The 13,251-nt window shown below is 40.9% G+C and overlaps 1 protein-coding gene across 3 annotated transcripts in view; it reads left to right on the forward strand.

Moving 5' to 3' along the window:
• Nucleotides 1-13,251, forward strand: part of SESN1 (sestrin 1) — a 100,185-nt gene that overhangs the window by 62,836 nt on the left and 24,098 nt on the right. The window contains exon 1 of one of the 3 annotated variants that reach the window (XM_036248059.1): nt 11,295-11,425. The exons of the other annotated variants lie outside the window; for them this stretch is intronic. Coding sequence (XP_036103952.1) covers nt 11,324-11,425 — 102 coding nt within the window. The 5' untranslated portion in view covers nt 11,295-11,323. Of the gene's footprint in view, nt 1-11,294; nt 11,426-13,251 lie in introns of those variants that run through there. 3 annotated transcript variants of the gene reach the window in all.

Here is a 13,251-nt window from a genome sequence, read left to right on the forward strand (position 1 = left end):
CCATGAACTCCCTCCTCCCCACTCCCACCCCCCTACCTTTTCCCACACTGTTGTCTATGTCCATTGGTTATGCATATAAGTTCTTTAGTTTATTTCTTCCCACCCTCCAACCCCCCTCCCTTTAAGGTTTGTCAGTCTAACAACCAATTTGTACTTCTTAATCCCTTCACCTTTTTCACCTATTCCCCCAACCTCCCTCCCATCTGGCAACCAACAAAATGTTCTCTGTATCTATGAGAATGTTTCTGTTCTGCTTGTTCATTTTGTTTGTAGATTCCATTGTCGATAGATATGTTATTCATTGCCATTTTGTTTGTTCATATTTTTTATCTTTTCCTTCAAGAAGACCCTTCAACATTTTATATAATAATGGTTTGGTAGTGATGAACTCCTTTAGCTTTTCCTTGTCTGGGAAACTATCTGTCCATCGATTCTAAATGACAGCTTTGCAGGATAGAATAATCTTGGTTGTAGGTTCTTGCTTCTCATCACTCTAAATATTTCTTGCCACTCCCTCTGGCCTGCAAAGTTTCTTTTGAGAAATCAGCTGATGGCCTTATGGGAACTCCCTTGTAGGTAACTAACTGCTTTTCTCTTGATGCTTTTAAGAGTCTCTCTTTGTCTTGAACCTTTTGCAACTTGATGATGATGTGTCTTGGTGTGGGCCTCTTGGGGTTCATCTTGTTTGGGACTCTCTGTGCTTCCTGGACTTGTATGTCTGTTTCCTTCACCAAGTTAGGAAAGTTTTCTGCCATTATTGTTTCAAACAGGTTTTCAATTTCTTGTTCTCTCTCTTCTCCTTCTGGCACCCCCAAGATGCGAATGTTGGCACACTTGAAGTTTTCCCAGAGGCTCCTTGCACTATCCTCATTTTTTTGGATTCTTTTTTCTTTTTGTTGTTCTGATTGGGTGTTTTTTGCTTCCTTATATTCCAAATTGATGGTTTGCTTCTTGGCTTTACCTACTCTACTATTGAATCTGTGTAAGTTATTCTTTATTTCAGTTAGTGCCTCCTTCATTTCTGACTGGTCCTTTTTTTATGCTCTTGAGGCCCTCCCTAAGTTCACTGAGGTTCTCACTAAGTTCATTGAGCATCCTTATAAGCAGTATTTTGAACTCAGCATCTGTTAGGTTGCTTATCTCCATTTCACTTAGTTCTTTTCCTGGGGTTTTGTTCTGTTCTTTCATTTGGGACCTGATTCTTTGTCTCCTCATTTTGGCTGCCTCCCTGTGTTTGTTTCTATGTATTACTTAACAAGAGGTATGGGGCTAGCTGAGACCAGATGCTACTTGTTTGAAAGAATTTAGGAAAACCTGAAGCAGGATCCAAGACAGGCCAATCCCGTGGGTAAGCAACTAGCAACAGCTTGGGTGGGCCTGAAAGTTGGGTGGGGCAGGGCAGGGCCTCAGGGAATCACCAGGCGGGGCTACAGTGTGAGCCAGGTTGCTGGAGTCCCAGACCTGGTGACTGTCCGCCGCTTCAGGGAAAGGCTCACCAAAGGAACAAAGGCCTCTGACAGCATGTTTTCCCGGAGAAAGCCCCCTCTCCAGCCCTCGCTCCAGTGCCAAACAGCTCAGTTCTTCCCTGTGTGTCTCTGGTGCCCCTCGAGCCACCTCCCCTCCGAGCTTAGAGGGAGAGAGTCTGATAAGTCCGTGCGCAGGCCCTTTAAGGAGCTGCCTGGGGCTCCAGCCGCCTCAGCCTCCCTGAGCCTCAGTTCCCGCTGGTTTTTCCAGCCAGAAGTTATGGGGATTCTCTTCCTGGCACTGGAACCCTGAGCGGGGCACCTGGTGTGGGACCAGGCCCCTCAGTCCTCAGAGAGGACCTTCCCAGCTGAGGTGTCCTCCTGATTTTTATCCGCCACACGTGGGTGTGGGACCAGCCTGTTGACCTCCGCCCCTCCTGCCATTCTGGATGTGGCTGCTGCGTTAATTCCGTAGTTGTAGGACTTCCATTCAGCTAGATTTTAGGCAGTTTGGAATGATGGTTGTTCTGTAGTTTAGTTGTAACTACAGTGTGGTTGTGGGAGGACGTGATACCGCATTTACCTACCCGCCATCTTGACCGGAAGTCCTGCATTATCTCTCTTTTTTTAGTACATTTAGCTAAACAAAAGGATAGTAGTGATGAGCAAAAATAAACATCTTTATTTGTTGAACTATAGTGCCCTTAATTTACCCACACCCTTTGGGCAAAGGGGAAAATGACCCACAGAGGTGTAGTGAGGATTTGAAAGGCAGAACACATATGAAAGTTCAGTGAATGGCATTTTATTTCTAAGATGCTTAATAATATGCAAGTAGTCTCTAGATGTGACCTTGTACTTTGTGACCAGGATGAAGATCTACAACTTAATACCCTGTAGGAAAGCAAGATCTCAGAAGGTGATTTAAAGGATTAAAGGACCTACAATTAAAGATTATCACAAAGGAACCTAGTGGGGTTCTTTGAGCTATGTAAGAAAAGCACATATTGTAGAACTCTGTTCGCTGCTTGGCATTGATAACTAGGGCTGGGACATGGATAGGGAGGTCAGGATAGCTGTTATAAATAAGAAATAACTTGATTAAAAGATTTTAGAATATTGTCATTAGGATTTTGATTTTTTTGAATCAAAATTACCTTTAGTATGAATAAAACATTCAAAATTCAGATATAATAAAGATAATGACTCATTAATATACATTTAGCCTAAACATTTAACCCCGGGTAAATTCAGTTTTATAAAGGAAATCGTACTTTAGTGTTAGGTTCCATTAAGTCTGTGGGCTTAGGCCCTAACCGGTTTGGCTCAGTGGTTGGAGCATCAGCCCGAGGACCAAAGAGTCTCCGTTTTGATTCTGGTCAAGGGCATGTACGTTGATTGCGTTTAGGTCCCCATCTCTGGCTGGGGTCCTGCAGGAGGCAACCAATCAATGTGTCTCTCTCATATCAATGTTTCTCTCTCTCCTCCTCACACTCTTTCTGAAGATAAATGGAAACATATCTCCAGTGAGGATTAAAAAAAAAAAAAGTCTGTGAACGCAGGATAAGTTGGGATATTAGGTTTGATTTCAACCTATTTGAAAGATAATTTTTTTATATTATGCCAGAGTAATATATTCCTTGCATTTAAAATGATAAGTTATAGCCCAGCTGGTGTGGCTCAGTGGTTGAGCATTGACCTATACATCAGGAGGTCGCTGGTTGGATTCCGGGTCAGGGCACATGCAGTTTCAGGCTCATTCCCCAGTAGGGGATGTGCAGGAGGCAGCTGATCGATGTTGATGTTTGTCTCTTATCAGTGTTTCTATCTCTTCTCTATCTCCCTTCCTCTCTCTCTAAAATCAATAAAAACATTTTGTAAAAAATTTAAAATTATAAGTTACATATTAAAAACAGTTCTTTCTTGTGCCCACTAACAGAAGAACTTCGAGAATTAAAAAAAATATTTTCAGCCCTGGCTGGTGTGGCTCAGTGGATAGAGAGAGCATCAGTCCATTCACTGAAGAGTTGCAGGGTCTAGTTTCTGGTCAAGGGCATGTACCTGGGTTGCAGGTTTGATCCCCAGCCCCTGTCAGGGTGCATGCAGGAGGCAATCAATCAATGTGTGTCTCTCACATCGATGTTTTTCTCCCCCCCTCCTCCCTCCCTCCCTACCTCCCTTCCACTCTCTCTGAAAATCAAAGGAAAAAAATGTCTTCAGGTGAGGACTAAGTGTATATATATATACTTTTTTTTTTTTATTTCACATTTTTTTAAGGTGTAGATGAAACTCAGACCCTCGATTACTATTTTAGCCTGGCTAGGTAGCTCAGTTGGTTCAAACATCATCCCAGTATGCCAAGGTTGCAGGTTCGATCTTGGGTCAGGGCACATATAAGAATCAACCAATGAATGCATAAATAAGTGGAACAACAAAACAATCTCTCTCTCTCTCTCTCTTTCTCTCTCTCAAATCAATAAATATTTTTTTTAAATTATACATTATACAATATAGTTATTATATATGAACAGTCTGAGAAATACCCTTTTTAAAAAGTTTGTATCATTTCCTTTTTCACCTCTATAAAACCTTCAGTAGCTCCTAAGAAAATGTGGGAACAAGTACTCTCAATTTCCTATTACATTCATCTTTTTCCTATACCTCATCCTATTCCAAATTAAACCTATTCCTTCTTATTTTACTCAACAATGACACCTAAAAGTAACCAGCCTCTAAAAGTTGTAACATTTCTGAATGAATTCTCCCATTTAATTTTGACATCTCAATAGACACTTTCCTGCCATTTCACCTTAGATAAACCAGAGGATGTTTAAAGCCAAACTTGGTTACAACATGTTTATGAATCTTGTCAAACAATGGCATGTATACAGGCAGTGTCTCGCCTATATAGCTGCTATCTTGATGTTGTGAAAAAGAAAAAAATCAAAGAAGCTTGGAAGTATCTGTGGGTTCCCAAGAAGATGAGAAGAAACATGAAAAATAGAAGCTGCTTAGCAGAATTGAACCCAAGCACAATCTGATTCTCATGCAGAACCTACCTGCTTATTAGTGGCCCCAAAGCCTTCAAAAATGTTCATCTAGATGAGCCACATCTTTTATAAACAGATTATTGGACTTGAAATTCATTATTAAGCTTTCAACTGAGTTAGGCTTCTTTTTTTCTTTTCCTTTTTTTTAAAAGGGCACCAAAATTTTTTGGTTGCCTCCTACATGAAGAAAATGAGAGAGAGAGAGAACATAGGCTTTTTTTTTTTTTTTTAATGGAAAGATCTCTGCAGAGTTTATTCATTCAGTACATACTTATTGAAGGTTTACTGCATGCTGGCATTCAGGCATTGGAAATATAGCAGTGAACAAAAAAGACAAACGTTCTGATTTAATGGAGCTTACATTCTATTGAGACAGACTGACTAAATACATTAGTATGAGATATCAGCCTTCATACAATAAACAATGTGAGTTATTTTAAAAACGCTGTTTTCTTTATAAACTCTACCAGTTATTCTAAGAGGAACAGGGATAATGAGAGGAGTGTTTAAGGGGTTGGGTAGGCTCAGGTGAGTTCCTTAGTAAAGGAGCTTTGGGTAGCATCAAGTCACCAAACCCCTGAGAAGAGTGACAGGGAAAGAGAATTAGAGAAGAGAAGCTCTCACAGACCAAGGTCACTCATTTTATGATTTGTCTTTTTTTTTTTAAACCTGATCTTACCCTGAGTATAAACAAGAGAGCTACATTTTTCTTTCTTCCTTTCCTCTTGATTGTCCTCACAATCAAGAACTTAGGCTAATGCATACTTACATTGAAATTTAAAAAATATTCATTAAAAGAGGTGGCCCAGCTTCTGCTGCTTTGGATTTAGATAGATCTGGCTTCTAATTTCAGTCTGCATTTTACCACTTTTATAATCTTGGACAAGTTATCCATATTTTATGAATTTGTTTTCTAAATATTTAAAGCAGAAATAATTATATCTGCCTTACAGGTATAAAGTGCTTAGTGTCTGATATGTAGAAGTTAATTACTGGTCTTATTATCAATGGCCTGGAAAACCTGACCTTGATTGAACATGCTTATTCTTTGATTTTCTAATTTATTTATTTTTTTAATCCTCACCCGAGGACATTTTTCCATTTTTTGTTCAGATGGAGCGGGAGGAAGAGAGAGAGAGAGAAACATCGATGTGAAGGGACACATCGAGGGGCTGCCACCCGCACAACCAACCAGGGCCGGGGACAAACTGCAACCGAGGTACGTGCCCTTAGCGGGAACCGAACCCGGGTCTCTCTGTACCGCAGGCCGACGCTCCAACCGCTGAGCCAAACCGGCCAGGGCTGATTTTCTAATTTAAAACCACCAACACTGTTTAGAGTACTGCTTATTTACAAATATGGGTGATGGGTGGCCTATGTTTCTGAAAACCTATGTGGAGATTTAAAACTGCATTTCTAAAAGAAGAAAACTGCCCTGGCCCGTTTGGCTCAGCGGTTGGAGTGTTGACCTGCGGACCAGAGAGTTCCGGGTTCGGTTCCCACTAGGGGCACATACCAAAAAATAATAATAATAAAAATAAATAAAAGAAGAAACCCTATGCTAAGAGAGTAATTCTTAAAAGTTCTCATCACAAGAAAAAAATTGTAACCATGTATGGTGACAGATGTTAACTAGACTTATTGCGATCATTTTGAAATATATACAAATATTGAATCATGTTGTACACCTGAAACTAACATAATGTGTGTTGTTGTCAGTTATACTTGAATTAAAAGTAAGCAAAAGAAGAAAGCCTAAAGGAGAGAAAGAGAGCAGAGATTTGTTAACATTCTTGCTCCTTTTATAAGTCTTATAATTCTAAAAACTAAATTGAAGAAGTGAAAAAAGTAGAGGACAAATAAGAACAATGTAGAATTAAAGTTCAGTGCTAAAAGGATCTCAGTGTACCCAAAACATGATGTTGAAAGGAAAAAAGTGCTTAGCAGACAAGCTATATATACAAAAACAGGAAGATACCAGCTAGAGGAGAAACATCTTGACAAAATTAGTAAGCAGAAGTAATCTTATTACTTCTTTAACCAGAATTACTTAAATCAGAATTAATTCTAAATGAAATGTTTTAAATGGCAATAGGACATTTTTAAAGAATGCTTAAACCACATAAATATACTGAATCCCACTTCCACTCTTAAAGTTCTTCGATTTATTGGCTAAAACCATTGCTATTTATGCTTTCTTATCAATTATTAAATATAATTTCTAATAAATAGATCTAAAAATCTATAGTACTTTAAGGTGCTTTAATATAATTTCTTAGGTTAATGAGAAAATTTAAGGTTTAGTATGTGGTCCATGAAAGCATGATTATGCTTTTTGGCCAGATTAGTAAGTATTCTTTTTACTAAAACATATCTATGCCCTGGCCGGATTGGCTGAGCGGTTAGAGTGTCAGCCTGCGGTCCAGAGAGACCCGGGTTGGGTTCCCGCTAAGGTCATGTACCTCGGTTGCAGTTTGTCCCCGGCCCTGGTTGGGTCGTGAAGGTGGCAACCACTAGATGTGTCCCTTTCACATCGATGATTCTCTCTCCCTCCCTCCCTCCCAGTCTGTCTGAACAAAATATGGAAAAATGTCCTCAGGTGAGGATAAAAAAAAAAATCTATTCTTTTTTATGAATTGGCTAAATTTTTTCAAATCAAATGACTAGGAAAAGCTACTTGATCAGGAGAGCAGATCATTTGAGATTTATCTCCTAAATTTCAAAAACAAAAGAATGAGGTGTGATTTCCTTTCTTAAGAAATTTATGTTGGAGAAACAAAATCCACCCCCATTCCTACCCTTTGCTCCATTCCCCCCACTTTTTTCAGACCACCCTTTTGCCTTGCCAAAATGGCCTCAAACCCTTCCTAACTCATTTTCCTGTCTCCAGTTTTGCCCTTTCCAGATATTTTGCTAAACCTTAGCTGAAATGTAAACTTTATGTCATTCTACCCTTTATCAAGTCCCCCTTTACTGTTTTCTTTTACCTAAACTCCATTCATTACTCTCCATAAACTCTGCTCCAGACCCAAAGAACTTCCTTTATTCCGCTTCCTTAATGGACCACTCTTACTTTCCCATCTGCCTCTGGGCCTTTGTACATGCTGGTTTTGTTGGTTTTAGAACCCTGTCTCTATCCCCCACCTCTACCCCACCCCTACACACACACACACACACACACACACACACACACACACACACACACAAATATTCCTACCAAGGCCTACATTATTCCAATTCCCTAAACCCCAGCTCAGATGTTTCTTCCTTAGGAAGCTTATCTTGACTTACCACTCCAAGTCGGGACTCTCTAATGCTTTATAGTTCTTTGCTCAAATTAAGTCATTTGACACCACTCTACTTTTATGTGTTGTATCAGCTTATTTTTGAGAAAATTGGAGTTGAGACCATTACTGCTAATGACAGATGCAGAAACCTCACTTTGATACAGCTAAGTTTATGAAAACATTTTAAAGGGAAGGAAATATTTCAGAATTAACATTACTTCTTGTATTAGATGTCAGAATTCTTAGAAGAAATACAATGTTAAAATAAAATGTTTAAATAGCAGACTTTAGCCCTGGCCGGTTTGGCTCAGCGGTTAGAGCGTCCGCCTGCGGTCCGGAGAGACCCGGGTTCGGTTCCCGCTAAGGGCATGTACCTCGGTTGCAGTTTGTCCCCGGCCCTGGTTGGTCATGCGGGTAGCAGCCACTCGATGTGTCCCTTTCACATCGATGTTTCCCTCTCTCTCTCTTCCTCTCTCTCCCTCCCACTCTGTCTGTACAAAAAATGGAAAAATGTCCTCGGATGAGGATTAAAAAATAAATAAATAAATAAATAAATAAATAAATAAATAGCAGACTTCATAAAATAGCTGCTGGCCTACATTGATAACCTGTGGTAAATATCTAAAGCATAGTTCTTTCCAATTGTTATTCTGTACTCAGGATGTACAACTTTTCAGCAGATGTTTCTTTCATGCCTGTCTTGTGCCTAGCACTGGGGCGTTCAGTAGAAGCACCCTCAGGGCATCCAGCCTACTCAAGAAGTTAAATCCTTGGAAAATACAAACTTTTTCTTGAATGAGTTAGAACAAAACATTTCCAGAAGTGAAGTCTACATAATGATTTCAGGTCAATACATTTGTTGGAATTCCTGGTTACTGTAGATTTACTTGGAGGCAGTCTTTTTTATTTTGGAGAATAGAGTGATGAATACATAGTACTGCTTTATCAACAAGAGCAGAAATTACCATTATTTTAAGAACTTAATTCAGTCTTTATAGAGACCATAAAGGAATCTTGACATTTAATGGCTAGAAGGCCTTCAGTAAATCACTAAATTAAAATATGTTTAAATTATTTTTTCTTTTTATTTAAGGCTACATTGAAATAAATAAGCTGAAACTTTCTTTAAAAAAGGAATCCTGCCCTGGCCAGTTTGGCTCAGCGGTTAGAGTGTGGGCCCTCAGACCAAAGAGTCTTGGGTTCGATTCGGGTACAGTATCATACGTCAATTGTGGTTTGGTCCCCAGCCCTGGTAGGGGTTGTGCAGGAGGCATCCAGTCAATGTGTCTCTCTCACATTGATGTTTCTCTCTCTCTCTCTCTCTCTCTCTCTCTCTCTCTCTCTCTCTCTCTCTCTCTCCTCCCTCCCTGCCTCCCTCCTGCACTGCCTGAAAATAAATGGAGAAATATCCTTGAGTGAGGATTTTTTTTAAAAGGGGGAGAATTCTGCCTGGCACTGTGGCTCAGTGGATTGAGTGTTGTTCCATGGACTGAGAGGTCCCTGTTTGAATCCCGGTCAGGGCATATGCCCAGGTTGTAGACTCAATCTCCAGTAGGAGGTGTGCAGGAGGCAGCCCATCGATGTTTCTCCCTCACATCAATGTTTCTATCTCTCCCTCCTCTCTCTCTAAAAAAAAAAAAAAAAAAAAAAAAATCAATAAAAAAAAGTATCTTTTTAAAAGGAATTCTAATTGGAACTTCCTATACAATTTTAGTATATTCTTCTTCAGTAAATATCAAGCACTAAGTATCAAACACAACTACATGTATACACTTTGCAATTCGCATTAAATTTTAGATCATTTTTGGGTTAGCTAAATGCATGCTTTCCCCTTTACCTCTCATTAAAAAATAGAAAGGTAAACATTCTCCATTTTGCAAATGACATAATTTTAATGTCACAAACAAGGTTATACCCTAGTAGATAACTATCCCTGCTATTTTATTCCTTCCAGAAAATAAAATCATAGCTCACATCCCCATACAAGAAATCCATTTGTGTTTCTGATATTCATCTATGATCAGTTTATATTGGAGGGTATGTGATATTGCTGCAAATTGGATCATTTGCTGGGTTTATTTTTGCCTGTTTGTGGCTGAGTGGGCATTTGATTATAATGTTTGTTTTTGTGGCTGTGCTCAGAGCTCCCTCTGAGCTTGGAAGACTCTATAGCCTTTTCTTCTGTGCTATTAGCCCAAAATTGCATTTCTTAACCAGTAAAAATATTTTGGATGCTTTAGCAACTTATAAAAGTAGTGTATGAGAACAAACATTTATCTTATTTATCTGGGAAGATAAATAAAAAGTAACCATTTTAAATTTGCTACTTCTAAAATATGACAGTTCGGGCAAAAAGAGTAACTTAGTCTTGTCTGAGACATTGTAATCTCACTCCTAACATTGAAACTTACTTTCTTTTCTAAGTTCTGGTTCTGTGCCTCTCAGGATTTATTGATGTTAAGCTCCATTTATTTCCTTGTCAGAATGTTCCAACTTTTTTTTTTTTTTTAACCTGAGCATGTAAACTTTTGAAAACATAAGGGCAAATATGCAAAAAGAGATCCAATTTAGTTTTTTTTTTTTAAGTTAATGGAGCCACTGTCAGTTATTTGTGCTCCTTTATTACCTATATTTTCTCAAGTTCCTCATCAGATTTCAGAGAGAAATCCTTTCTTTATAACCCATAGCAATTATGAGGGAACTGTAGACATTTTAAAGGCTTAGAATATACTTGAAAAGAAAAAAGAAAATCCAGAGATCTGCTACCAAACCTTATTTGTGTAGGAGAGTGATATTTATGGTCTCTATATAGCTTACCAAAAATAATTTTACATTGAATATAGGCAGGCCACGGTGACGTACTTGTTCCTGCATTCTGCCGCCCATTCTGCGTTGTTTAGGCATTATTGGAAAGGAAGAAGGGAAATTTCTACAGTTGATAAAATGTAAAACAAACTTGATTCCTCCTGGTGGTGAGGGTCATTCTAGAGACTGGTTGCTGTCTGGCTCTTGGTAAATTGACCCGAGCGGATGGAGGGAGGGCAGGCTTGCTCTCGGCTGCTTGTACAGTACTGGGGGGCTGGGGCACATTCCCCTTTCAATGAAGCCCCGAGGGCTCGCGCTGCACTGCGCGCTCACTTCCCAACCGACACACCGAGCCCGTTCTGGACCTGAGAATTAGCTGCTCTAGGGAGCTGGGACCCCTGGAGGTTGTTTTTCGCTGGGTTCGCGTCAGAACCGCCCTCCAACGCCCGCCCCTCCGCGCCCAGAGGGCGGGGCCCCGGGGCGCCGCGGGTTCGAATTGGCGCGCGTGGTCTCCGTCCGGCGGAGTGACAGCGGGGCTGGGCGGAGCGGCCTGTTAGTTCGCCCCGCCCCTCCCCGGCCGCTCTGCCCGGCTGTCGGCGCTGACTGAGGCGCTGCAGCCCCAAGCCCGGCCGGCCGCCCACCCAGCGCTCGCCTCCGCCGAGCAGCCCAGGCTACGCGTCGCGACCGCAGCCGTCTCCGCAGCCGTCTCCGCGCCGACATGCGCCTGGCCGCCGCGGCGAACGAAGCGTACACGGCCTCACTGGCCGTCTCGGAGCTGCTGGGCTGCAAGCAGTGCGGCGGGGGCCGCGGCCAGGACGAGGTACCCGGGCGAGCCGGGTGGGCGGGTGGGCGCGTGGGCAGGCGGGGACCCGGCCGCGCTGCCTGGGCTGCGGCGTGGTCGTGTTGCCTCCCGCTGTCTCACCCGAACTCTGGAGAACGCTCCCCTGGGAGGGCGCCCTGAAGCCACTGCCCGCTGGCCGCCCTGTGCGGCGGGGGCGTCCCGGGCTGGCCTGCGACCCCTCAGGTGAGGGGGCGGCCTGTGATGGGTGGGGACGTTCTCCACCGCGGTCCCCGGGCCGAACTGCTGCGCTGGGAGACAGCTGTCTCGGTCATTTAAATGGAAGTCTTCCACACGTAAATAACGTTGCCTTGTGTGCAAGTCTGCACAAGTCAGAGACCGAACAAAGCTCTAGTCTCACGGTAGAAGAGCCTGTGGATTTTTTCCGCCCTCAGCGTCCTGTCAACCCAGGTTACTCGGTGACCCTCACTCCCTTTGCCTCCCGCTTAAAAAGAGAAAGGGGTGGGGGTGGGGGGAGAACATTTGATTTCATTAAAAGATGATGTTGCCTAGAGTAGGTATGTTCTGCCAGCTCCATGACGTTATGCACAACGTTTACTCTTGTTTATTACCATCCCTTTTGTGTCTGAATTGGTCTTCAGAAAGAGCAAATTGTAACATTTTGGGTTTTTTTTCTAAGTGGTTACAAGTAGGCCACCGTTGGAGAGTTACTAATATAACTTTAACATTTGAACCTTTGAAAGGCTTTGATTGAGAAAAGTAACAAGGAACAAAGTAGAGAAGTAGTCATTAAAATTTGAATTGAAATCAGAATGCTGTATTGTCTTAGTTCAAGAAATCTAAATACAAAGTAATTTCTCTGCAGCTTTACCCACTAAAATGACTCAGTTTTAGTGTTCCTGGTATTTTAAATGGAATTTATATTATGGGAATACCTGTATATTCATGTAAACCTAAATGACACTTTCTCTTAAAGGTTGAATAACAACAGTAAATACTTTTTCTAGATTTTAACACTCATAGATATACAGTATGCTCCTTGTTTACAGCTAATACAACAATCTAAAAACAAACAACCTTTTATAACTTGCTTTGGAAACTTTTCCAAATAGAAAACATTGTGAAGGTGTTCAAATAGCATTTACAGTTTGTGTTTGCAGGCCATGTAGATCTTTTCTCATTTTGAGAAGTGGACCCCAATAATTGTGCTTGAATAGGTGTTATTTCTAGTTATATTTGTGTTTCAATCCTGGTTCTTGCCCAGATCTAGTCTCTCTAAGTATAGCCATGTAAACTGGAATATAAAGAGACACATTGATTACCCATGGGATTGTGCCCATGGGTTTACGTTCAGGAAACCAGGAAGCTTTGTATAGTTGTATTTCATTTTTAACAAATCTAACCTGTGAGAAGATAAGTTAGGAAGTAGTACTTTATAGGAAAATGATTTACTTTACAAAAGAACTAATAACAACTCAAATAGCAAACTTTCATAGTGCTTTTATATTAAACACTTTCCAGGAATGAAACTCCCGACTAAAGTATAGGGCACACATAAGACCTCTGTCAACCTTACAAATCTGGGACTTTGAAGTCAGTGAGTGTTTATTTTTCTAGAATATAGTTCACAAAAGACCAGATACTAGAAAATGAGGTACCTGAACTTTACATATTTCTAAATTCCCTAGTAGAGTTAATGACAATTAAAAAAAAAAAAACTAGTATATTTTGTTATAGTAGGAATATTTCTTTATAACACTTCTAGATTTTTTATTTCTATTTAAAAGTTTTGAATGTCAAAAGGTTAGCACCCAGCAGCTATAGGCAGTGATTCTCCTAAAGAAGGG

The sequence above is a fragment of the Molossus molossus genome, unplaced genomic scaffold, assembly GCF_014108415.1.
Source record: "Molossus molossus isolate mMolMol1 unplaced genomic scaffold, mMolMol1.p scaffold_m16_p_8, whole genome shotgun sequence".
Taxonomy (NCBI): Eukaryota; Metazoa; Chordata; class Mammalia; order Chiroptera; family Molossidae; genus Molossus; species Molossus molossus.